At 47.9% G+C, this 27,998-nt stretch overlaps 1 protein-coding gene across 1 annotated transcript in view; it reads left to right on the plus strand.

Annotated features, from left to right (window-relative positions):
• Nucleotides 1-27,998, plus strand: part of LOC115310667 (neprilysin-4-like) — a 133,298-nt gene that overhangs the window by 24,438 nt on the left and 80,862 nt on the right. Inside the window, exons 7-8 of the mRNA XM_029969124.2 lie at nucleotides 547-633; nucleotides 19,679-19,809. Coding sequence (XP_029824984.2) covers nucleotides 547-633; nucleotides 19,679-19,809 — 218 coding nt within the window. The remainder of the gene's footprint in view (nucleotides 1-546; nucleotides 634-19,678; nucleotides 19,810-27,998) is intronic.

Below are 27,998 nucleotides of genomic sequence, written 5' to 3' on the forward strand. Positions count from 1 at the left end.
GTGATTAGCACTGTACAAGGCTAGCGGTTTCGTTAAGGCGCCCGCGCAATTTTTTCGTTTCTTATCTATCCCCAGCCTTGTACCTGCTCCGCGAGTGGTAACTTCAGCGCACTCCTGCGCTTCTCACGCGCTCAAATTCTTTCTAAAAATTACAAAAATTATTTTTAAAATTACTAATATATATATATATATATTTATATATATATATATATATATATAGATATATTAGTGCGGCTTATGCAGGATATCTTAACAAAATTTTGCATTTACTAAAACCATCCCCGTCTGTGTGAGTGGTCTGGGAAATTATTCCTGCGCACAGCAATTTCAATTTATTATCAAAGCGTTCGGGCGGGCCTATTAATTTAGCTAGACTAAAACGTCTGGGCACCCTTGACAAACACGGTACTAGTGCCTTTTGCATGGAATCCCAAAAAGAAAAAGGACTCGCAATAAACCATAACTCACAAAAAAAAATATCGGGAAGGTTTTGAGAATATAAATATTACGACCATTATTCGGTTGTTTTCTTTTTCTTTTTCTAAGCACTCTAAGGCTGAAGAAGACAGGCGTAACTTCTCCTCAATGTACAACGAAATGAATATCTCCACCTTGTCTGAAAAGTATCCCAAGGTAAGCGGAGAGCGAACTTTAACAACCTTTGTTTTAGCTAAAACGATCTCAATTACTATAATATTGAAGTACACTGCAATGCTCCTAGTCATAGGAAATTATATAGTACTCGTACAATTCAATCATTGGTCTGAATATTCATATCGCAAAGCAACCTGTACTTGACTTCAGGGTGTTTCCAGGTCAGATCGTAAAATGATAGTCCAGGTCATATTTTTATAGTTATGTAAAACTATGTGTTAAAGCCATATTCCTGGAAGGAGCATTCAGCTATATGCGAACGCCGTAACTAATTTTATTCCGGAGATACAAAATTTCGAAGCTCCAGGAGTGGTGAATGCCAAGGTTTCGCTATGGTAATTTGCATCGCCGTCATTTTTACACCGAATCATGCACATAATAATGTTTTTTTTTCTTTTTATTTTATGAAAGGTATGTAACATGTACGCGGAATACTAAAAATAACAATAAAAGATTTCTATGCAAAAATATATTCAGAACCCGTCAAATAACCACGTTTTAAAGACATTAACAAATTATTCACCATCGAATTATTCAGTATAAAATAAGGCAAAATATATCAGAATTGATCACCTTTAAATGCGTATTACGAATATATAAAAGATTATGCTTAGCCATTATTGTAGTTATGTTAGTAATGCAGAAACAATGCACATTTTTCTAAATGTTGCACAATTGCACATCAATATCTGAAAAGAAAATCCACTTTTCATTCTTTTTAAACTCTGCTTATCCATTCAGAGTGACTTGAACTAACTTGTGATGGCAAGAAAACGAGTAACATATGATATCCTGAAGAGAAAAACGACGAAAAACCTTTACTCAAATTTAGCTGGCTTGTAAGCTTGTGCGAATAGTGGTTCGAATCGAATAGCGCAGCGTCATGCCTAGCTTCTGCACTGTTGAATTAACTATTCGCCCTTACTCTGTCAAGGCTATAAATGACGCAGCGCTATTCGAGTCGAAGCCCTATTCGCACAACCCTACTAGCTTGCCGTCGTTACAGGGGCTTTGCCGCAGGACGTCGGCTGTAAAGGCGCGTTCACATTGGCAAGTCGCAGCTGTTGCGCGAAAACTTTTGTCGCAAGAGCAATAATTGCAAGTCACGAAAGCGAGAGGTTTGAAGCAGTCGCTTCCAGGCCGATTTTTCCGACCGGGCACCCAGTCACGTGGCGGCTGAACCAATCAGCGGCGCCTCGGAAGTACCGAAAGGTGCGCCTCGCGCTTGTTTACATCTCGCGCGCCGAACTTCTGTGGGAGAAGCATCAAACATGTCCGTTCCACACCTCGGTTCGCGGCCGCGGATAGGAGCCACGGAGGTTTGTTTGGCGGCTTTATCAGCGCTATTAGAGGATACCCATTTCTTTATAAAAGCAGCACCCCGATTTGAACAAGCGCCCGAAAAAGAGCGCGGCCTGGCAGCAAATCCGTTCCACTTTTGTTTTGAAAGGTTTGTACTGCGACGCAGCAGCTCGATAGAGTGCACGCCGATCTAGCGATTGTGCTTCTTTGTACGGTTCAGAAGGACCCATGACAACATAACCAGTATTTCTCATATGGAAAGGACGACGCATGCGTAGCTGTGAGACAACGAAATTGGGAAAGCAACGAAACGCGAACCCAAACTGTTACTGGGAGGACGGAATCGACGAAGATTCCCTATTTTTCCTTGTATAACGCAAATACTCTGAATTAAAGCACTTGACTTGTGGAGCGATAGCAATGTGACTAACTATGGAATTTACTTTTTTATATTTCTTTACGTAGTTAATAAATACACTTGTTGAAAGACCCTGATAATGCCGCATAAGAACTTGACCCATGTAAATGTTTCTGAATTGCATCATCCACGCTATTTCTAGCTTTTTGGCAAATTACTGGTTTAAAAGTTCCAGGTCGCCTTCGAATGTGTTCTTGATTGAATGAACCAATTTAAAATATGTTTTCTTTTTGCTAAGCTTATTTTGCTTTCACTTTGTTAGGAATTTCACGAAATTCATTTTTTAGATTGGGGTTTCCTTGATTCCAACGCTGGTCCTTATATTAACATAATTCAAGCATGCCCTCGTTGATCCAGGTATTCTAGAGCCTCCGTTTCGTCAACTTTACTTTTCTGGCACTAATAGAAGAAATGTTCTGAAAGATTTCCACGAGTTTATCATAAGCTATAGTATGATAGTACTTTAACGAAGAATTCCAGTTATACGCTTCATTTAAGTTATAAATTTCTTTGTTGCCCTGGATCACCTTGTATCTCATTTCTGTATCCGGATATTCAGCAACCACTTCTAGTGTTAAAAATATAGGAATGTAATGTTCAGCTATTTATTTATTAACAACTCCTGATAATATTTTTAAATTACTGATTCCCGTGACTTTCTAATCTACACGTGACTTCGTTATTTTATTAATATAGTATTGCTGCTGGGTATAGCTATTAATTATATTTGCTAGGACAAAATACGGGAGCTGCCAAGTATGTGCAATACTCCTTGCTTTGTCTCGTTTAAAATATCAATATTAAATCTACAACAAGATCTCTGTATTAGTGGTTATTGAAATTGGGAAGTAATTGTCTCCATTTATAACATAATATATTTATATTCGAACTAAATGGTCCGTAAAACGCGCAAATGACGTACGAAACATTCATTATTTTATTAACAGTCGCAATGCACATCTTTTTTCTTTTTTTTTCTTCAAGTACACAAATATTTTCAGGCAAGGAACGGTAATTTATATACACCATATTACCGCCCCCTTTTCTGCAATTTAGACATACGCTATAAAAACGAAAGCTTCGTAAGGAAAACATAGCACAAGCTACCTCGTCAACATTCGCATGCCTCAAAATAAGCACATATGAAAATAGGAGTGGGTCGCCTAATAATACCAGTAACTGATCCCGATTCTTATGAATACTTCTAAAATTTATGTGAATTAAATTTAACTTAGTGTTAAGGTGACCTTCTACATTCGAACCCCCGATGTATGTGTCCGACTTACAGAAAGAATCAGAGGACGAGTCCATGTTCACCTTTTTTGAATTAGGTCTCGTTCACTCCTGATTTGAATTTCTACCGCTCCATCTTTTTGACGGGCGAATATATTCACCTTTTTATCCACAGTAAACTTGTATACCTTCTCTTTCGCACAAGTCTTGGTTGACCACAGCAAATATTTTCGTGCCTTAGTCGAATTTTACTTCATGCAAATGTTCTCGGTTTTTAAGGGTATAATTCTTTTCCTTTCCCATATGCCCTTGCGCGCCTCTCGGTGAGCCTTACTAAGATACGTGCTGCTCTTGTATATTTAGTTTGAAGCCTATGATCAGCTTCAAAATCCGTCTCAGTCGGTTGTGACAGACCACGTTTTGTAGCCACTTTGTTAATACCTTCCAATATGTTTTCCTTTGATTGTTGATTAATACAGTGGATTTCAATGTTCTGACGCGTAGAGTAAAGCTCTGCGTCGTCAGCTGCCTTTCTTGGTTCCCAGGTTTTGTATCTCTTTCAAATACTTAGTCCCTCGATTTGGTTGAATTTTTGGTTTAACTCATTTACTATATTGTCTTGGTTATCCAATTGAGCAATCAGTTCATCACCATTAATTCAGGGGTGCCTTCATACCTTCTATTGTTTTACCGTAATTTTCTAGTTTTAGCATCACTGCACCTCCCCTTTGAGTGTGCGCCTCCAATTACTTTTTTTATACATGCCATCCCGGTAAAGACTGCGGTCAGGGTTTTACTGATAGATTCATTTTGCTCCATCAACTTGTCTAGACTGTCCCACTGGATGATCAGTGGTGACGCCTCAAGCATCTTTTGAGACAGACTGTCGTTGCGAATGTATCTTGCCAGTGTCACATTGTCGTGCAGAATGGCTTCACACGTCATCGACGTCATTTTTGTAACACCGGAAAAATTCTCCAGATGATAGTAGTTTACACAAGCTGAGCACTTCAAGATATAGCATCTGGCGCTATCAGACATGAGAGAGTCACCTCTTTCGTCTCTCTTAAGAAAACACTAAAACGAAGCCAGACCCGCGAAATGCAAACCACAAAATCGCGTGTAAGCTATGAGTAAAAAACAAAGCTGACCCAAAATGTAAGGGAACGGAGAATCCGTGGACATGCATTCCGCTGGTCCGCGACGAGTCGTTCCGCGACTGCTGGTTAAGTAGCCCAAAGATTCCGGTGACAATGCCCCCGACGTGCAGGGTCCGATCAGGTTCGCACAGTCTCCCTTCGATGGCCGGGAAGCGATGCGACGCTTGTCATCAGCAGCTAGATTCTTAATATCGCCGCTGAATCCGGGACCAGACCGTCTTCTTCGTAGCAAACGCAGGCGAAAGCCTAAAAAGATGAAAGACGTTTACTACTTCCTGTAATGCTGAATTAGAGCGCAGCTCTTGAGGCGGAAGAGGGGAGGGTACGGAGAGGAGGGTATGGCCCTTCCTCCTCCGTACCCTCTCCTCCCCCCCTCGATCCTCCACCTCCCTCCACCTCCTTTCGATCTCCTTCCATACTCCTCTCTCTCCCTCTCTCCCCCCTCGTGACGTCGCTTGTGACCCTCGAGATATCCTCGTGACGTCACGAGGGAAGGTAACGAGAAGGTCGTGACCTTCACGAGTATCTTTGGTGACGTCACACGTGACGTCATTCGTAATTTTCGTGACCGTCGATCGTGACGTCATTTGTTACTCTCAAAGTGACATCCCACGATGTAACGCGCGGAACCCTCGTGACGTCAAACGTGACGTCGCTTCGAATTTCATTATCGGAAACGTCCCATAATGCACCACGCGGGTCACGAGTGAGAACCGCGCATAACATTATCAGACGTTTTCTATATGCAACGCGGGGGACCCTCGCGACGTCGCGTGTGACGTCATTATCGGAAACGTCCCATAATGCACCGCGCGGTTTTCGAGTGAGACCCGCGCGTTGCATTATGGGACGTTTACCATAAAGGCACGACCACATGGCGTCGCGGAGGCCTGCGGTGCGCCGGTCGGCGCTGCCGTTTGCCGACGCAAAGCAGTTTACGGCTTCAACGGCGCGACGTACGGCGCCGCAGAGTCAACCGCTCCGTGCGCGGTTCAGAGCTGGGCGCCCCTCGCCGCAGAAGAGAGGAGCCAATGGGAGGTGACGTAGTTAGTGACGTCGCGATGCCAGGGCAACGCTCAAGCCGGTCCTGGGCGCGTCTTTCACGTTCCGAAGGACCTGTTTCGTTTCGTCTGCTCCCTCTATTTCCCCCCGATGCCTTTCCCAACGGAGCGGTTCCTTGAAACCGTGCGACGGCTTTCCATTTTATATGACAAGACGCTGCCAGACTACCTAGATAAGGACACTAATAACAACCGCTGGGAAAGTTTAGGAGAGAAATTCGGAATTACAAGTGAGTTTCTCCGTGGCACTTGTTGCATGTCGTCTGTGTTGTGACGGATGTCGTGTTGATATGGTGACACTTTTGAAAGTAGCCGTCATCTCTGGCGCGCCGCCGGGGCAGCAAAGCCCCGGCGGCGCGCCAGACCTGTCCTGTCCTTTGGTGTTTCGGTAGAACCAACTCGGCCGGACCCAAAACCTGCGCCTCCTTCCCTTCAGAGCGCGGCGACGTCGCAAGATCATCGAGCAGGCTAGGATAATCACATTCACGCTGATTACCAGGTCATTATGGACTCCTACAATGTAGGCAGCGAGTGCGGAACGGAAGAATGCAACGAAGAGCAGACGACGAAAGAGCGGGAAATCGGACGGGATGCGCGATCACGGGAACTAGTGCTGTCACGTGACGCCTGTAAAACGGAGGCCAATGTGGACTCCTCGCATTGGGACGCCGGAAGGCGGTGACGCCCGGCGGCGCCGTTCACGCCAGTGTGGTCAGGCCTTAATGCAAGACGCGGTGACGCCGACGGCGACGGCAACGGTGCAACCGACGGCGGCGCCGACCGCGCTCTTGCTGGACACGGGTGCCTAAGAGCTGCGCTTAAAAGTAAGGGAACTTATAACCTGTGGACATGCATTCCGCTGGTCTGGGCCAGCGGAATGCTGGTTCAGACGAGTTGTATCTTAGAACTCGGTATCTTATTGTTCGGCAGGCACTGTGTGGCAACAAACTTACCGGTTTGCCCTTAGTGGTGAATTCCGCTCGCATATTTGGAGCGCTTCAAAAGCGAGTCTTTTGGAGCGCGCATATTCCACTCGCAGATCTGGCTCAAGTTGGTAACCTTCCGTTTGCGGATTTGTGGCAGCGCAAACTTTGTAGAGCACTTCTGATCTCGCCACAACCGCTCCGTCAACTTCTGGGAGATCTTCCCAGAAGTTGACAAGTGCGCTCCACTGCACATGCAGGTAGTGGCCCTAGAATGTTCGCTCTGGTCCGGTCGGTTGGTTGTTTACGAGGGTGGTGACAAGCAGTGCGTGCAGGGTGTACATTGCGTCTCGTACGCTGCTACCTCGCAAGGTTCAGGGGGTGCAGAGACGGGACTGGAGCCTGGCCAATCGTATGCGTTGGCATCTGCGATCCCGAGAGGAAGAACAAGAAAGCGCCCAACAAAACTCAATAGAAGGAAGCAGACCTGAAGTTCGGCGTGTTCATTTTGCCACAAGTGATATTTATCTTTGTAACAGATTATGCAACGACCGTGCAGGTGATGGTCTCCTACCTCTGAGTGTTAATTAATACCTTACCAGCGATCTGAGCTCCGCCGCTGGCGCTCACAGGAAGCCCCGTCGTTCCTGGGAGGAGAACACGGATTTATTGCTCTCTATTTGTAACGGACTCCGTGGTTCGGCGCTCGACCTGTGCCGGGTATTTCTTCTGCTCTGCTGGGGACAGCAACAGTGTTGGTTGGTCATCAAAGGTTTCATTCAGCTCGTCATGTTCTCAGTCAGGCAAGTTCAATCACTGGCTATTTTAAACCACAGTCCGTCTCGGGCGGGTTACTCCAAAAATGCGACTCCATCTTACGATCGTAAATTTAGAGCGGGTGCCTGGGAGCGGTTCTTCTTCTCCCTCACAGTTCTCGGAAACCGGTTCGGATCTAGCAGTCGAATTTACTCGAAGTATTCATGCGTATTCAATGAAATACAGAGAGAACTTGACCACAACAAGGGTTTTTTCGTTGGGTGTTTCCATGTCAGTTGATACAGTGATGGCCCGGATCAAATTTTGTATATTTCTGTAAAATATTAAAGCTAAACAAGCGACACCATACATTTTCACCCTACGAAAGACCTACACTGCTGTACAGTTGTTCTCGATTCTAGAAAATGTATTTATGGAGCCGACGTCGTGCGGCAAAAACCCTACAGCATAAACAAACTAGCTCAAAATGAGCGAAGGTATGTTGTGGTTTGTCTCTTAAGGAGCTCATGCGTTACTCAATGCTTCGCTATCAAAAGTTAGTTCAAGTCACTGCAAACAGTTAACAAGAGTTCGAAGAAAATAAGAAGTGATTTTTTAAAATTAATATTGACCCGCAATTTCGCTAGATTAATAGGAATTAGTAGCGTTTTTGCAATACTAGCAGAACGATAAACACGGCTAAGCATATCTTCTTATATTGTAACGCGCGTCGTGCAATGAGCGCGTGCGTGGCCGAGTGATTACCGCGCTTGACTTTCGTGCGGTGGCCCAGGGTTCGAGTCCTGGGAGTTACGCGTCTTTTATTTATTCTTTCCCTTTAATGTTCTCGTCTAGTAAATTCGAGAACCCTGTTGATTGTTCGAGGTCCGAATGTTCTACTCGTCGAACCTTCCACGCGAACAAGCCAACGCGTGTACATAAGGGACTCCGCGTGGCGAGCCACAGTCAGTTTCGCACCAGCGGTCGATCCTGCTGTTTCACCGACATCGACGCCAGCGACACTATAATCTGCTTCTTTTTCGTTTTGAGCACCAGTTCGCTTCATTAAGCGTTCAGTTTATTCAGATATTCGCCGCCTCATCATTTGTCAATCGTTACATTTTGGTGGAGGTAAAGGGTATCGCTTTCCATGCCCGTGAAACGTGCCCCTCGGAAGATCTGTCGAACCAGATCTTTTTCAAGTCCAGAAAAAATAGTCCCCGTCGACGAACCCGAGAACCAAGCAGGGCGCCGCAACCAAGGCCAACCTCCGGAGTTCGGTAAACTCTCAGAGCAGCCGAAGAAGGTGAAGACGCTGCCAATGGGGACCGAGTCGCAGCAGGCACCAGCTGGCCTTTCCATCGTATACCTGCCATTTGCGCCTCGGACACCGGTACCTTTTCGCGGCGAGATTCATGGGGATGTTGAAGACTGGCTGAAGCAGTACGACCGAGTGGAGCGACACAACAACTGGACACCAGAACAGCGCCTGCGAAACCGGCACCGCTAAGCGCTGGTTAGAGAACCACAAGCCTACTTTAACATCGTGGAATGTCTACAGGAGCGAGCTGCTGCGGCCGTTCACTACTCAATACCGACGGTAGAATGCAGAGGACCTTCTTCGAACGCGAGTCCAGGGTCCAAACGAAACCGCCACAAGCTTCGTACGCGACGCCTTGCATCTGAGCAGCCCTGCCGACCCACAAGCCGCAGACGACAAAAAGCTGCGGGTTCTCATGCGCGGGGTAGGCGACAATAGCTTTAGAGGTCTCGTCCGCAATCCGCCAACCGCCGTCGAAGCCTTCGTAACGGAGGCAACCAATATCGAGCGCACCCTCCCAGGGCTCGCTTTCCACTACCAACGACATCCAGGAGTCGCCGCATACACCCCGTTTAACGACAAAACCTCCCCTGTAACCCCGGATATCTGCGAAATTATCCGGGACTTCGTCCGAAAGGAACTCAGCAGACTCCTGCCAGCCTCGAGTCGTCCAGCGACATTCTCCATCGCCGCGGTTGTGCGCGAGGCACTCAAACGGGCGGTCCGACCTGAAATTCCCATAAACATGACGACGCCAGGAAAACCGACGCTGAGCTACGCCGCCATGGCCCGACGACCGCCACATGCTTCCCGCAAGGCTCCGGCACCACCCCGATGAGACACACCAATGCCGCGGTATCATCAGCGTCAAGAAGAACCAGCCCAGTACGTTCACCGGGAACAACCCTCGCCGAGAAAGACCGGCGTATGGCGGACGGCCGAGCGACGCCCGCTATACTACTAATGCGGGAAAGCCTACCGTACCTACCGCGGATGCCCCTACCGTCGACTTGGGCTGCGTTGTTTCCATCTAAACGACCGACATCCGAGGTACGGCGAACGCCCTCGCAACATCGAGGAATACCTCCGACGCTTGTCCTTCTCAGCGCCGACTCTCCGCAGCGAATCTCGCTCACCATCGCCACCGACGTTCAACGTCTCCGGTACCCACGACAACGCCGAGAGAGCCTGTTCCCCTGCATCGACAGGAAAACTAAGTGCGGCAACGCCTGGAGGTGGCGTTGACAAATACGATCAGTAAAGAGCCTCCAAGAACGCTGGAGTGCTCCCACTCTCCTGACGCCACATATCGCAACGACGCGCCTGCAACGGTGCCCAACAAACTAAAAGCTCGAGACTGAGCAGACTACTCAGTCTCGAGTGGGAGGCACTCTCGCCGCCAGCGAAAAGTTACGACGCCCTGGGGTGTACAGCACATTCGAACCGCCGGAGGACACCTTATTACGCCCGTCGGAAGGTACACTGCCCGAGTCGAGATTCACGGAGAGACGTGCCCTGTGAAATTTGTTGTTCTACAAGACTGTGCCAGAGGCGCTATTCTCGGCATGAAAATTTTGTGTGAATACAGCGCCGTCATCGACCTTGGGGAGAACCGATTTACGCAGCAGACACCTCTTCAGCCTCCAAAGGAACCCCAAACAACGTCAGTCTCCTTCCGAGTAGCTGCTGACCACGTGAACCTGCCGCCGCAATCATGTGTTGTTTTGCCCGTCATGACCGATGTAGCTACCTGCGGTAAAGTTGTTCTAAAAGGCAGCGTTAAGTTGTTCCTGGGAGGAGGAATAGGTGTCGCAAGGGGGCCAAATGAACCTCAGAATGGACGCACTGTGGTCCTCGTGACGAACTTCCGACAAGAAACGCAACCGCTCACGAAAGGTGTCGCTGTGGGCCCCGTCGAGAAACTACTGAACTCCGCCGAACTCGCCGCAATTGCTGAAGAATCCTCGCCATTTCTGCAAGACATTACACGGCAACAGCGCAGCTCGATATTGACCCCAAGCTTCCAGGCCCGAAACGACGGCAGCTGAGTGACCTCCTCGCCGAATACAGCGACTGATTCGCGACGTCGTCAAAGGTGCGCCAAACCACGGTTGCGAAGCATCCCATCGTTACTGAGGACGTCGCGCACCCTGTGCATCGATCGTCATACAGACTTTGAGTAAAAGAAAGGGTGGGTACCCAGGAGCAGGTGCAAGGAATGCTGAACGACGACAGAATCCAGCCTTCAATCAGATAGTGGGCCTCCGCAGTCGTGCTGGTTAAGAAGAGAGACGGAACGCTTAGGTTCTGCGTGTACAACCAACACCTGAACGTGGTCGCGAAGAAAGACGCCTACCCACTCCCCCGCATAGGCGACACGCTAGACCGGCTGCGCCACTCTCCATATTTTTCATCGATTGACCTCAAGGCTGTCTTTGATCTCCCTACTGGGACATGAAAGACAGCATTCGTCACGCCGGATGAACTGTACGAGTTCAAGGTGAGGTTCTTTTGACTATTCACGGCATAAACAACTTTCCAGCGTGTCATGGACACTGCATTGGCAGGACTAAAATGGCAGAACTGTCTCATCTACCTTGACGACGTCGTAGTGTTTTCAGGCAACTTCAACGAGCACGTGCGACCACTCCAAATTGTTCTCCAAGGCATAGAGACCGCCGGACTCACCCTCAAGTCGTCAAAGCGACTGTTCGCCTATGATAACTGAGAGTTCCTTAGCCACGTGGTTAGTAACAAAAGCGTCCGCCCAGACCACAAGAAGACTTGCGCCTTCGCCGCATTCCGAACGCCGACAGACAAGAAGGCCGTGCGAAAATTCTTAGGACTTTGTGCCTAGTGTCGACATTTCGTTCAGGATTTCGCAAGGATTTCCGCACCGCTCCCAAACCTCACGAAGGACGCCGAGAAGTTCGAGTGGACCGACGAGCAGCAGCAGGCTTTTGTCGAGCTGAAGCGAAGATTCCAGACTCCTCCTGTTCTTGGGCTCTTTGATCAGGATACGGAAACCGAGATTCGTACGCACGCTAGTAATGCTGTACTTGGAGCGGTACTGGTTCGAATGCAAGAAGGCAAAGAGCGAGTAATCGCCTACGTAAGCTGGATACAGTCCAAGGTGGAGAGAAATTACTCCACTACTGAAAACGAATCTCTTCCGGTCGTGTGGGCAATCACGAAGTTCCACCCGTACTTGTACGGGAGCCTGTTTCGCGTAGTCACAGACCATCACTAGCTCTGCTGGCTTGCAAACCTCACGGACTCTTCAGGACGCCTCGCTTGATGGAGCCTCCGACTACAAGAGTTTATCATGTCTGTAGTCTACAAGTGAGGCCTCAAGCACAGCACGCCGGCTGCCGGCCCAGGGCCCCCGTCGAAACACCTTCCGGCAGCAGCGACGACGATGACGACGAGTGCTTCCTAGGACCAGTGAACACCGACGAGATAGCAGGACGTCAACGAGACGATCCTAAACTACGCGAATTAATCGAGCACCTGGAAGAGCGCGGGAGTACCGTTCCACGTGTTTTCTCACGAGCCCTGCCGACCTTCGCCATTCAACAAGGTGTGCTCTACAAGGAAAGCTTCGGGGACAGCAACTCGCCGTGGCTGCTGGTTATTCCGACCGACCTTCGAGAGGAGATCTTTCAAGCATGTCACGACGGCTAAACGTCCGGAAACCTTTCTTACAGCCGGACACTAGTTTGTATTTGTGACAACTATTACCGGCCCAAGCTCCCCGAAACCGGCAGGTCTCCGGAAGTCAATTCGTCCGCCAACAGGATAGTTCCAGCAGATGGGAATGCATCTACTTGGTCCTTTTCCACCGTCGACCTTGGAAAACCGTTGGATAACCGTCGTTATAGATTATCTCAAACGGTACACAGAAACGAAAGCCCTCCCTTCAAGGACTGCTGTTGAAGTCGCAAAAAATTTTATCAACTTCATCGCCCTCCGGCAAGGCGCTCCCGAAGTTCTGATTACAGATCGCGGATCATCGTTGATGGCAGAGCTGACCCAAGAAATCCTTCGGCTCAGTCACACCAGCCATCGTCGTACCACTGCGTACCACCCGCAGACCAACGGGCCGACGGAGTGACTCAACAAGACAATCGCCGACATGGTACGTCGACGTAAAGCACAAGACGTGGGACGAGGTGTTGCCCTACGTCACGTTACCTACAACACTGCGGCTCAAGAGACCACTGTATTTTCATCTTTCCAGCTGGTACATGGTCGGAAGGTAACGACCATGCTCAACGCGATGCTGCCCCCTGAGCCAGCTGATGATGAGAGCGACGACAACCAGGTGGTTGCTCAATGGGCCGAAGGAGTCCGTCAGCTCTCCCGACTCCTGATTCAAGACCAGGAACGCGTCGACTCGGGCCGCTAAAACATTCGTCGCAAGGACGTCCACTTCCATCCCGAAGACAGGGTGTTGGTGTGGATACCCATCCGTCACCGCGGCCTCAGTGAGAAAATTCTGAAACGATACATTGTGCCATAGAAGGTACTTCATCGCCTCGGGGAGCTGAACTACGAGGTGATGCTCGACGGAGCAAGAACAGCATCAAGCTGCCCACCACGACCTGAAGACGTCCACGTCCTGCGCCTCAGGTCGTACTACGCGCGATTATACTGTGAATTGTGATCCCGTGCAACGTTTGATAGGACTGTGCTTTGCTAACCTCCGTATTTTCCTATTATTTTGTTTGCCTTGCTCTGTTTTTTTTTTCTTTCACGTGGCATCGAGAGTATGCACTTTTTTTAAAGAGGGGAGTAATGCCACGCGCGTCGGCGAGCGAGCGTGTGCGTGGCCGAGACAATAAAGGAAGAAAGAAAAAGCGTGCGTGGCCGAGTGTTTACCGCGCTTGACTTTCATGCGGAGGCCCAAAGTCTGCTTCCTGAAGGTTCCGCGTCTGACGGTGCGTTGCCCAGACGGCGCTTTGTCTATCTCCCAAAAGCATCCAGTGAACTGATAAAAACAAAACAATCACACAAAATAAAACCACCTTCGGTGTCGACGGTCACGCTTAGCTCAGACAAGGGAAACTATGTTTTTACAAACAAGAAACAACCACTTTTCACAAACAAGAAACAACCACCCGAAACACCGACATCGTGTGTGGCACAAGCTTCATACGAAGATAAAAAAGGCTTTAGTGCGTTCGCCACCTGCTCTCCCTCGGCCATCGTGGTTTCCTGCATCGCTGAGAAATAAGGTTTCTGACTTTCCAACAAACGTTGTCTTGGTATTGTTTCTTACGCGTGTTGAAACCTCGAACATTTAACGATGCAACCGTGATAGCCCGGTCGAGTGTACAATTCATGAAGGGCTAGGATGGTACACGTGCTTTGAAAATCGCGCATGAGTCCATAGACCAGGCGTTGCCGCCTTACTGGTTGTCATGGCGTCGCCTCTCGTCCGAGGGGGCGCCCGGTACTTGTTTGTACCTGCCTCGCTTGCTCGCTGCCCACCACGCGTTCGAGTTCGGGGCTCTGTCAGTCGGAACCGTTTCGTCGAGCCCACGCTTGGTGGAGTCCGTGTTCTCGTCCATGCTGTCGACGACCCTTCGTGCGTCTTTCTCGGGCGGCAGGAGGTCGGCAGAGGGCCGAGCCGCACTGGCCTCAGGCGACGTCGCCACAGGTGAGGGCGCCGAACCTTCCGGAATCGGGGCGTTTGCTGCAGTCTCCTTGCCGCCGTTGTCGTCAGCTCCGGGAAGTAGCTTTGGTTGCTCGATGCCCAGTGGGGAGTCAGTTTTGAGATGACCCGCCGCAAGTTCGGCGTCTTCCACCTCCATGATGAACTGGGACGGCTCATCCGTCACAGCTCCGCCGGTGACGTCAGCGTACGTACGTACGCATTCTTCTCTTTCGTGCCCAAAACGGGAGCACTCCGAGCACTTCGACACGCGACAGTCGCGCCTAATGTGCCCGAAGCGCTTGAACCGCAAACAGACCGGAACTCTTCCCGGGATGACGATGAGGGTATTCGTACCTTGAAGACGAAGTTGATGGGGCATCCCCTCGGGCGCGGTGTTCTTCTTCAAGGTCATGCGGACGAATCGGGTGGTGCATTCAATGCCCTCAAAACCGCTGACGCGCCACTTCTCGCGTCCAACTTTTCCCACTTTCCCGTACGGCTCAAAAAGCTTCGGAACCGCGTCGTCCGCTACTCGGAATGGCACCCAGTGGATGCGTAGGCGGATCTCGGTGGAACCAGGATCAATGACGAGGCAATGGGCGCGTTCAGTAGTGCCTCCCTTGCCTCCGAACGGTGTGACTCGAATCGGACTCATCGGAGCGCCCACTGAACGGCAAAAAAACCCGCGGCTCCAAACCTGCTTCTACGCAATTTCCGCTTCCTCCCCTGTGCCAGACGGTCTCCGAATAAACTGGAAGCAGACGATGGCGAGCACGATCGCTTTTATTTCACGCCGGTATTGAAGAAGTCTTTACACGGTCGTTGAAGAAAAAGCGGGTGATTGCACACATCAGCGCTGCTGTTCGAAGCGATGCAACGCGATCGACCCCTTCGCTTGGCGGTGCAAATGCAGCTTCTGTTATAAAAACCGACAAAAACGTATCGCAACCGGCGAATCTACGCCGTCGGTTGCGATAATTTTATATGGCCATACGTTTGTTCTGCCCTTCGTAACGAACTTCCTATAAAATGTATTCGTATACACACGGGAAGTTCAGCCGCGCTCGGCGATCAAGGTTGTGTCGGCCGAAGCGAGCCTCGGCCAACGTGCACCCCGATTTAGCTACGCAAACAAAACATTAATCGGTATCATGCTCTGCGTGAGTGTCCAACCGGCTTCCAAGGTCGCGTTCATACCCTGCCCTGCTCTGTCGAGCGCGGACAGGACTATCGTCAATACTACCGAGTTTCCGTGCAACGGCGATGAAGACACGGCGTCAAATGAACGTTTACGTTGTTTATTAGCGTATTCAAACCAAACACAATACGGTCCAATGCATTTCCGAAAGAGCCTTACCTCAAAAAGAAATTTGAAAGCGTTATTCGTCTTACCTTGAGCACTTTTCATTAACAAAAGCGAGCAAACCGCACACCCGCGACAGAACCAAAGCAGCCTATCCCGCCATTTTGTTTGTCTTTTTTCCCTTTTAGCGCCGGAAATCGTCACCAGTCAGAAAATGACGTCATTTTAGCTCCTTTGACTCTACTTGCACCGTCTCCGGACTCGGTGCTTCGGAGATTAACTCAGAAGCCTCGGAGTTACGTGCACCGGAAGTGACTTTTGGCCGTCCAGTGGAAGGAGTCAGTGACTCCTTGACTCCGGGGCCGCTACTGAACGCGCCCAATGAAGGCCTTTCACCTTGATCTCTTTGTAGCTCAGGAGCCGTTCTTTTGCTTCCGGGGATGACTCGGCCACGCAGGCGCTCGCTCGCCGACGCAGATGCGTGGCAATATGAGCAAACGCATAAATGTGTGGACGTAGATGGCGGATAAGTAAGAGGATTTTTTTTCCGCTATAGATAGGCAGAAAGAAGAAAGCGCCGAAAACGGGTGCTAAAGATTTTTTTGTGCGTTAGTTCTTTTTATGCGACGCCTTCTGGACTAGTTTGAGGCAAAACAATTCGAGTTGTCAAAGCGCTTTTAAGAGCGAATGTGGGATATGCATGTATCACTTCTCCCTCAGAAATATAGCTATATATGTTCTCTACTGTAGAAAAGGGCAGACGGGTCTCACCCTTACCTAAGCTCGGCGCAAACTTATTTATTTTATGCTGTCAAAGTCAGTATATCTTCCACCGTGCTGATGCGGAGTAGTATTGCGAGAGCACGCTTCCTCTCGCGCTCACTCGCGCGCCCTTTTCTGTGAAAAAGGATGCTAAATTAACCCACGAAAAAAGATTTCAAAGCGTCGAAGCCCTTGATAAAAAAGCACACAAATCAAGTATACTAACTGCACATTTATAAAACAAAGAAGTTCACCTCACGTAGATTTTTAGCATACTTAAGTTTACGTTAAATATACTTCTAGTGTACTCCAACGTTTAGTGTATACGGTTCACGCTTCGACCCTTTTTGGAAAATAGGGTGTTTATATAAGCAAGATACAAATAAATCTTAAGCATTTCTAGTTTGCTATTTTGCTCTATTTTAAGTTTTCTATATTATTTGTTGTATATATATTTTACTATATAATTTGTTATATTTCGCGAACTGTTCAATAAAAGAAAAACATTTACCTACTTTAAGGTAAACCTTTTTAATAAATGAGTATCCCAGAAACTACACTAACCTCGACAAGGTGGCATCACAAAAAAAAAAAAAAATAGATGAGAGAGTTTTAGTAGATCGTATTTTCATGCCACGATAATTGAAATGGGAGCACTCGCACCGATTCGATGCATGCTCTGAAGCGCGCGCCCGCAGCGGTAGCGTTCCTTTGAAAACGATCTACTAAAACTCCCTATAATTGCCGAGTACGGAATAATAAACCGCTCTGTGCAGCATTTCTGTGTAGTTGCTACACGGCGCAAACCAAGGGTTGTCAGTGTTTCCTTGTGAATATTATATTTTGTTTGATCGTTTTCGTTTTAAGAGGCTTCGTGCCTTATAATATAATTGGGGGCTCAGAGCACGACAAGCCGTTCTGTGTTGCCTTTATTCAATACAGCCACCACAGCATAAATTAGGACATCAACTTATTATTCGAGATACGTTCTTGAGCTTGGCAATGGGAAGCTGCCCAAGTAGCGCAAAATGAGAATCGGAAAGGGTGCCAACGGGGGCCCCTCGTCGGTTTTGCAACTCCGGCCCTAGTGGCGCCACCTTGGCAGCCCACCTGGGCTGCCTTGGGGGACCCACAGGGGTCCTATTTGGGCAGCTCAGATGGGTTCCCCTCGTGGGACTCTCAGTGTGACTTCTTGGGCAGCCCACAAGGGCCTTCATCGTGGGGTCAAAGGGGACATAGATGGGAAGTGAACGTGTGCCCTCCCTCCCCCCCACCCCCCCCCCCCCCATTGTGGGGGGGGGGGGGGGGGTTTGCGATGGCAGGCCTGCGATGGCAGGCAACACGTGGTCCCCCCGTAAATCTAGTATTGTTCACGGTACTTTGCTCATTTTCCTATGGTGTGGGGTATTACAGCTAGTACATCCCAAATTCAACATGCCTCCCTTTTATCATGTGCATTCTGAAAGTATTTTGGTTTTGATTGATCAAGGAAACGTCTTGGGCAAGACCATAAAACCTGGGCATTTTAAGTGTACAAAATGGAACAAAACATCTGCACGTTCCCATAGAAAATCCTGTTTGACAGGCATAAAGATGCATAGCCAGTTTGAGCCAGCTACAGACATACGACACTCCGATGAGCGTGTTTGGAAATCACCCTTAAATTAACTGCTCTTCGTAAAAAAATACACCCCCTGTAGTTTGAAGGCATAAACATTTTTTTTTCTCATTACTAAGGTTCAAGTCCCGGATGATTTAATATTAACTAAAGCCATCAGCATATCAACTTAATAGCTGAATCAGGGCTCCCGCTTCTTTGCAGTCGTCGCCGCATTACCAGCGTCTGCTTGTTTAACCCTTTGCCTACCGCAAAACTTTTGAAAAAAACGATTTAAAATACCGAACCTTTTATGTGCCCTATAAATTTAATATGCAGTACAAAGGCGAAATGCAAATGCCAAAATATTTATTATATGAAAAATCTTTGAGGACACTGCAAAGGAAAAGGTACTAAAATTTCGCTCCACTGCATTGCCGCAAACAGTTCACATCGCCTTGCACATGAACGTTCAGGCCGGGCGTAGCGGTACTCCAGACAGTTCACATCCCATTGCACTCAAAGTGAACGCAAAACCTGGAGGGGCTGGCGGGGGATTTTTTTCATTGATTCTAGTCCATGCCGACCCGCCGACACTGTCCTCCTCAAAATCGGAGTCGTCTGAGCTCAAATCCAATAACTTGCATTTCTCTCGCTGTTCGATGAAAGATTCATTTCCTCGGCTTCTGAATCTGAAAAGACGTCATAGTATCTTCGTTTTTGCCCCTATTTCGAGGCAAGATCGTCGCTACGAACGCAGCGACCAGAAGTTGACGTCGCCCTGTTGCCTGTGTTGGAACAATTTTCTGCCAAATTCAGACATTTACCAGGTTCTCATTTCTCGTGAAGCGCCATCTATCCACGACAAAGCACACGTCGACTAACCCAGTTCGTCCATGCAACGGCGGTCCATGGTAGCGTATTGGAGCTCGAATCAAGGTGGACGAGCCCGGCTCGTCTTCGGTGGGGGGGTGGGGGGGGGGGGGGGGGGGGCGGTACAAACCGTGTGGGCGAACTCAGGTTGTCCATGGTAGGAAAAGGGTTAATAAGTTTTTTTTCATTCGCCACTTTGTCAATCACCCTATAGTTTACCCCCGCACGCACATCGCAGCGCACAGGTCATTCACAACAAGTAGCCCGCCCAAGCACCCGCACTAATACCTTTTCTGCTTAATTTTTTCCCCAAGCAGCTCTGAACTGTAACTGCCTTTCGCAGGACACTTTTGTAATCACTTGCGCATCAACATTCATGGATAATGTAACAGCACATGTTTAGCTTTAAAATTGTTTGGCATCCATGCGTACCCCATTTATGTACCAACCCCTTACGTAATACCCCTCCGGCGGTCTTTAAAGTAATAAAATGAAAGGGAGTTAAACGGACAAAGCCCCGCATGAATTGCGAACCGTTGTACTTTTTTTCTTACATTGTAATATAACTTCGATCATTCTGGACATCTAGACACAACTTTGCAGAAATGCAATCCTCAGTGTATGTTGATGTTTTATTTTCCCTTTTCACATTACAGATTGAATGGCTCAAACTATTAAATCATGAGTTTGCACTGGCCAATATGACACTCAATGAGAGCGAACGCGTGATTGTATTCGAGACTGATTATGTTCAAGATATTGAGAATATTCTGGAAAAAGCAAATGTGTAAGTCAGTGCATACGATTATATTATTATCATATTTAGATATCACAAAACTAGGTGCAAACAAGATTTGTTCAACTTCTCCCTAGGTTTATAAACATTTTAAGGTGTGCAACATTCAAAACTATTAAAAACCTTTACACTTAAGACCTTATAGTGCATGGAATGCAATACCGATCGTTTAAATTTCTTTAGAAGACGTTAGGCCGCCATTTATGAAAGTGAAGACAAAAACAAGACGTTCTTTCACCACAAACCTTTAGCGATACTCTGCGTTTCCAGACGCCAGACGCCTACGTTCACGGCGCTCTTCACCAAATTATTTAAACCGTGGTATGCGTACACTCGATAGTTGTCCCTTGACGGGCTCACCGCTTCTTCTTCGCTGCCTGCGAGCGTCCTACGTGACAGAATTTTCTATCCGAATTCGTCTACGTGACAGCTACATGTAATCGCTGTCACGTAATGTGAATGTCCCGCTAAATTTGGCACGGAAGCAGATTTGGTGTATAGGTCACATTACATCAGGACACGTGATAACAATTTCCCTGCTAAACTTAGTGGGGAAACTGAATTGCTGTGTAAGTCACGTCACAGTATTTTTTCGCTAAATTTAAAATGAACTAAATTGAATTGCCATATAGGTCACGTGATATCAGATCACGTGACGTTAATCTCCTCGCTAAATTTAGCGGGCGGAACTGAACTAGAGCGTAGGTCACGCTACGTCAATTATACCTCTGAATATAGCAGAAAAAGGGAATTCGTGTTTAGGTCACGTGATGTCAATTGATGTCCCGTGAGCAGATGTAACGCGATACATACACCAATTAAGTTTCCCCGTCAAAGTCGGCAGGCGAATTGGTGTCACGGGACCAAGTGACCTATATACCAATTCAGTTTTCCCCCTAAATTTGGGGGAAAATTGACTTCACGTAGCCTTACGTCACATGGCATATACACCAATTCCCTTTCTCTGGTAAATTTAGAGGGAAACTTGATGGCACGTGACGCGACTTCACGAGACCTATACACCAATTTAGTATTACCACTACATGTAGCGAAAAAATGACGTCACGTGACCGTCACGTGAAGTCCCGAAACGTCACGTGAACTGGGACTCTAATCTACACAGCGGGACTAAACGTGACTGGGTACCAGGGAGATCGCCGCCTTGCGCGATTGGTGAGCGCCGTGCCACTGGTGTCATGTGACGTATACCCCAAAATTAGCTTCCCTCTATAATTTGGCGGAATAATTCATGTTACGCGATCTAAATACCTTCCGTTTTTCCACTAAACTTAGGGTAAAATTGACGTCGCGTTACCTGACGAAACGTGCTCAATTCGTCCATAAAAATTCCCCACAAAATCTAGCAGGAAAATTAACGTCACGTGAGCTATAACTCAATTTAGTTTTCTCACTAAATTGAGCGCGGAGATTCACGCCACCTGACCTGTGCACCCCGTTTCCGCTCTCAGTGTAGCGGGAAAATTGATAAAAATAAAGGTTCTTTACTCCCCGAAGTTTAGTGGCTGCCAAATAATTTCAAACGCTCGCACCATAAATACTGCATTTCATGCATTATAGCATTTTGAAGATAAAGGTCACTACCAAGTTTTTCCAGAAAAGCGGTTGTGCAGGTGCTTCTCACGAAGCGACAAAAGCTTGAACTACAGGTAGATTCTGATTCCGAAAGCGCATTTGCGCTTCCTCGCAAGTCTTTTCCGCGACTCAGAGACGTCTTGGAGGAGCAGAAGAGGAAGCGCAACTCCAGGTCCGGACGGGAAGCGCAGTTTAAGCTTTCGCAGCTTTATGTCGTCCTTGTTTTAAAACAGGTCAATTATGCTATGAAAAAAAGCTTTGAGACGAACCGCTCGGAGAACCTGCTATTTGAGTTTATAAACATATGGTGCCAACAAAGAGTCAGCTGACCCTATTAGTGGAACACAGATCGTCAGCGAAAGCAATGGCATAAGAAAAGAGACGCCGATCATATTCATGTGCATGAAACTAAATGCACAAAAACATAACATCACCGAGGAAAAAACACATCGTATATACAAAATGAAAGACATTTACAACTCCCTCCAATGCCGAATTAGAGCGCAGCTCTTGAGGAGGAGCAGGGGAGGATACGGAGGGGACGGTGTGCCCCTTCTCCTCATCCGTACTTTCTCCTCCTCCCTCCTCATCTTCTCCTCCCATGCTCCTCGCTCCTTCCTCCTCCCCCTCTCCTCCTCTTCCCCTCACTTCTCCTTCCCTCCTTTCTCCTCTTCTTCCTCCCTAATTTTCCCCCTCCCATTCCCTCCTCCCCTCCTCCTTCCTCCTCCCCCTCCTTCTTCCTCCTCCCCCTCCCTTCACCCTCCTCCTCCCTCCAGAGCGGTGCATTATGGGATGTTTCTCATATTGCACCGCGCGGTTACACCGGCGCCGACGCCGCTCAAGCCGGAAACGGGCGCCTAAGAGCTGCGCTCTAAAAACCAAAGCCCCTAACGAAGGCAAAGTAAGGTAAGTACAAATCCTGAAAAAATGTTAATTGCGAACGAGTTAACAAATATGCACCGTATATTACTACCGGATGCTCCTAGGAGGATAGAATTCTGAACGGTCATACTTCAAAACAAAATAGGTGTTAATTTAAGATTAACACCCCACACTACGCAGTACAAATGAAGGGTATATTGTCACAAATGACAATGGATGAGGCTTCGAATCACTCAAGGAAACTAAAGGTTTAATGGGGCGAACTTGCGCCTGAAACAAACAAAAAAACAAAAAAGAATAAGGCGCCGGTGGTCGCGAAACAGCTGGATTGAGCGCAGTGGCGTAACTGACTCCGGCTGGCCACACAGAGGCCCCTATGTACAGGCGTGGGCTACTTGAACAGTCGTCGTAGAAGGCACGGTTCGCAGAGCATTGGGTCCTTGAATGTGCAACAGGGTTCTCGAATTTACTAGAACGCGACATTTTACAGAAATAATAAGGTGCGTCCGCTCTCAGGCATCGAACTTTAGCTCATTTTTGTCGGAGTCAAGCACGATTCCCGTACGGCCACGGGCGCGCTTACTCGGAGACGCGAGCGGCATTAAAACTCCTTTTAAAAACAGCACCGTCTCGATGCAAAGTGCAAGGAAGATATACAGAGCAAAATGAACAAAATAATGGGAAAATACGGAGACTGTAATGAACCGACCACTTCGGCCAAATCTCTCCTCCATGGGATCTGTTTGCAGTCAGCTCGGCGAGCCAGACGACTGTGACGTATGGCCTGTAGCGGGCTTAAATCGGTGCATGAGGTACACCAGCCTGTCCAATATTGTCGACGGATGCCGCACCCAGCCGAGTTCCGAGCGAGGATCCGGAGCGACGGCGAGAAGAGGACACCGGAAGCAGGGCAGACGGACTTTCAAGCCCAGGCCGACTTGCCGAGAGACGAATTCCGAAGAACATCCGGCGGCGCGACGACCAACGTTTATCGGCTGCAACCAAGAACAATAAAAGTGCGAGGCCGAAAGTATCGCGTTCGGAGTGGCGGCGATGAGTGCGATGCCAAAGATCTCACGTTCGGCGCGGTTGCGATCGGCAATGCGGCGCCCTCGTGCGTTTGCGCGTGACAGCGCAACGGTACGTGCCTCAGCGCCAACCATACCAAAAAAATTGGGTTGTGTGTGTGTGTTTATACAGCCTAGAACTTGGTCTGCCTCAACGACCGACGAGTCTCCCAGCTGTAGATAAGCAATTTAGCCAGTGCAGTACAACCGCTAGCCTGGGGTCTTTAACGTGCATCACGCAGAAGTGGTTCACGACCGCACGCCGGTACGATGCTCATCCAGTTCGAAACGGGCAGGGGTGGGGATGGAACCCAGGATCCCTGGGTTCTGCAGCGCGAGCTTTCGCTCCACGTGCTCCGAGCTGGTGTGAGCTAGTCCACTCAGCCACCGATCCCCCGCCAACCGTACCATTGTGTGTGCAGTGTGTGCGGATGCAGGAAAGAGTGGGTGCTCACGTCACTGCCATTGGTCAAAGAGCTGGGGGCGTGTGCACAGCGAACTCTTAGAAAAAGTGGCAGCGAACGGCCGTTAATCATCTTCTTGTTTTGGTTTTCTACTTGTACAAATGTAAATTAAACGTTTGTCGAAAAGTCACCCGGCTTCCGAGGCCCATCTTCCCGATGTCCGGGTCGGCACCTGACTCCTGCGGAGCCCGACAACAACGACTACCCTGGGTTCGCTACAAGACTGGTAAAACATAGTCCTATCAAGCGTAGCACGGGATCACAGCTTAGAGATTTATTGAGCGTGCGGCGTGAGGAGCACGACCTGGACGACTTTAAGTCGTGGTTGGTGACGTGATAATGTTCTGCGGTCTGGCATTATTCCGTAATTCATATCTGCCAGTCGACGAACTACTTTGTAGGGTCCCAAGTATCGTTTCAGGATTTTCTCGCTTAAGCCTCGGAGACGAATGCGTGTCCAGAACCACACCCTGTCTCCGGGTTGGAAGTGAACGCCCTGACGACAAAGGTTGTACCAGTGAGCGTCGACGCGCTGTTGGGCTTTCAACCGGAGCCTGAAAAGCTGTAGGACTTCCTCGGCCCGTTGAGTAATTATATCGGAGTGGCCGCTGTCGTCGTCATCAGGTTCGTGGGGCAGCGTTGCATCCAGCATCGTAGTTACTTTGCGACCATTGAGTAGCTGGAATGACCTGACTCCTGAAATTTCTTGCACCACCGTGTTGAAGACAAACGTGACGTGGGGTAAAACCTCGTCCCACGTCTTGTGCTGTATGTCGACATCAGTGTTGCGGAATGGGCACCCTCATTCAATTCCAATTCCATTCCGGGGAATTAAGGTTTTCAATAATTCAATTCCTTTCAACTCCTAAGAAGGGGGCCACTGGGCCCATTTCCACTCCTGGAATGGCTGGGTCGTTCCATTCCATTTCTCTGATTCCAAAACGTAAAAATTGGCTCTTGACAGCTACATTGTGTTGCCGGCATAAGCACCATAAAGTTGACATTATCAAACGCATAGATTATAGAAACAATCAATCAATCAATCAATCAGTTTATTAAGTCACAAACAATTACATTTGGGACTAGGGGGCTGGAAAAAAGCTGCGTACTCGCAGCTTGACAAAGTCCAGCGCCCCCCAAAACCAAGCAGCAGTGATGGGGGCACAGCTAGGTTACAGAAATTCTAAATATACAACTCTTATACAATAACCACAGAAGAAGAAACACAAGAAAAACAGTACGATATTACAATATTCTTTGAATTGTCTGATAGTTTATGGAGCGTATGTCAATATCTCGGGATGCCAGCTTATTTAACATAACCGCCAATCTGTAGTTAAATCTCTGCAATCCAAAATTGGTCCTGGAAGGGGGAACACGCCAATAAGGAGGGTCACGTAATGAATATGTTACTTCGTTTCTCACCAGGTTTCCAAGATTTAAAATAACTTTGATGTTTTGTTTTACTGATCGTTGATACATGTAAATTAGTCTCCAGGGATACAAGTAGGAAATGTCGACAACCTGATGTTTCAAAAACAGGGGAAGGGTATGATAATCACGAGGAACATTTTCGATAGCTCTAAGCGCCTTTTTCTGCAACAGTCGCAGCTTATTGACATTTCGCATAGTGGTCGTACCCCATACTACATGAGTGTAGCAAATTACAGATTGAAAGAGGGAGTCATAAATTAACTTTTTAATATGAACTGGGAGCGTATGTCTGTACCTATTCAATATGCCAACAACCTTACAAAGTTTTTTATGGATATGTGTTACCTGGTTATTCCAGCACATGTGTTCTGAAAAAATAACACCAAGACTCTTGACATTTTCAACACCGTCAATTTGGCATGATCCGAAAAGTAGATCATTTGTCAATCTGACACGCGATCCTGGACATTGAAACAATACAGCCTTTGTTTTCGCGGTATTAATTACAAGAGAGTTAGAATCTATCCACGTCTTTAGCTTTTCTAAAAAAACGTTCGCCTTAGATGCAAGCACATCTTCTCGAGTGTCGGTGAAAAATATGCTTGTATCATCAGCGTACATTACGAATTTAACAGCGGCTTCAATTTTTATGATGTCATTAACGTACACGATAAACAAAAGGGGTCCTAAAATACTTCCCTGGGGCACTCCTGAATAAATTTGCTGCGTGGATGATGTGTATGAGTTGATCTGAACGTACTGATTCCGGTACCGTAGATATGATTCAATGAGTGATAAACTAACAACTCGAATTCCGTAGCATTCTAATTTGTCTAAAAGAATTTTGTAATTTATCCGGTCAAATGCTTTACTGAAGTCTATAAATATTCCTAGGGTTAAGAGTTTACTTTCAAAATTTTCTAATATTATCTCCTTCTGGACAAGCAAAGCAGCCAAAGCAGATGCAAAATGCCTAAAAAATGCACTGATTTTACTAAGCGGAGCGGCAGTGGTACGACGTGTTTGTTTATATTGTACTGTAAACATCGAGAAAGCTTCTTGATATGTCGATGCTTGTTTAAAACGTCGGTCTTTCGACCACGTGGCTCGCAACAAACAGCAAAACGTAAATCCACTAATTTTCTTTGGCAAACTTTTTTCTGCATTTCTCTTCTAGGACATACGTGGCCAGCTATTTTGTTCGATAAGACCTTAAAAATATCCAGTTTGTGCGTGGCGCAGAAATAAGCTATATTAAGTACTGTATTATTCAACTACCTGCACAGCAATACGGTTAGTACGCTGCTGGAAGCGACTTCATGCACAATCGCAGGAACACATCCTCTGACAAAGTGCAACCTCTACGGCGCAGCACGACAGACCATGTCACGAAACAGTCTTTCTGCAGGTCTGATCAGTTCGGTCACGCGACATGAGCGGTTACGACAATCTACTTCACCTTACGATGGACCGCAACAGACAGCACGAGAGCCATCGAAACCAATTCAATGCCTTCTGAGTTTCGCGTGACCCTGGGGCGCAGCAACGCGCCTTGCGTGTAGTCCCGCTCACGGTGCTGGATTGCCTGGGGAGACTCATAGCGTCCGCAGCTGTCCATCACAAGGTGAAAAAAAGTAGGCAGAGTCTAAAGTCGAAGGAAATGAGCGAGTATCCGCTAGCTTCCTTGTAACCCTAACCCACTTGAATGTAAAACATATAACCCAGAAAACAAGCATCGGAAGAAAGTTCAAGTAAAACGCGGACTTACACGTAAAAATGCAGAATAATAAAACGAGTGTCGGAGCAAAGCGCAAGAGGAGAAGAGAGAAGTGAATCTTGCTTTGTTTTATTGTCGAAGCAAACCCACAGTTCGCACTTCAAAGGAGTGCGCGCGAATGAACGTGGAAGGCAGCAGGTTTGGCCACCTGCTAAACAACGCTGCTCGAACAATACGAAAACAATACCTGATCATCTTTCGGCGGCGCGCGAGTGAACGAGTTATCAGAGCTCTGCGAGCTATGAGTCGTCCCCCGCTCTCAGATCTCAGTCTTTGCGCGCGTGTATTCTCCACGCCTTCGCTTCTTTTGCTTGGTTTCTTGTTTCGCTCGCTCTCGTGTAACGCCAGTAAAGCCCGTCACCTGTGCGAAAGACGCCACCGTCACCACCCCTCCCTCCCTCCCCCCTCTATTCTTTGCATTGACGCTTCTTTTTTTGTATTGCATTTTTTGCGTTACCTGTTTCCCGCCCGCTCATTTTATTTCTGAGCAACTGGCTCGCCGACTGGCTCAAAATCGCTGACCGTAAACACTAAAGAAAAAAAATAGAAGAATCGGGCCCATTCCATTTCCATTCCATTCCGGGCCAAAGGCATCTAATTCCATTCCCATTCCATTCCCCTCAACGCTGCCGCCATTCCATTCCCATTCCATTCACGGGTCGCGAAAATTCGGAATGATTCCGGAATGATTCCGACTCCGGAGTGGCACTCCGCAACACTGGTCGACATACATGGAGATCATGTCGGCGACAGCGTTGTTCGGCCGTTCTGTTAGTCCATTTGTCTGCGGATGGTACGCATACCTCGGCAAACCTCACTCATGAGGTTTGCCGAGGTATGCGTACCATCCTCACTCACGCTCATCCACCCTCACTCACCCTCATCTTCACAGGTGAGGTGAGGGTGAGTGAGTTCATGAACCAGGAACATTCATGAGTGTGAGGGTGAGTGAGGGCCGTGAGG

Source organism: Ixodes scapularis, unplaced genomic scaffold (assembly GCF_016920785.2).
Source record: "Ixodes scapularis isolate PalLabHiFi unplaced genomic scaffold, ASM1692078v2 PGA_scaffold1__304_contigs__length_218370807, whole genome shotgun sequence".
Taxonomy (NCBI): Eukaryota; Metazoa; Arthropoda; class Arachnida; order Ixodida; family Ixodidae; genus Ixodes; species Ixodes scapularis.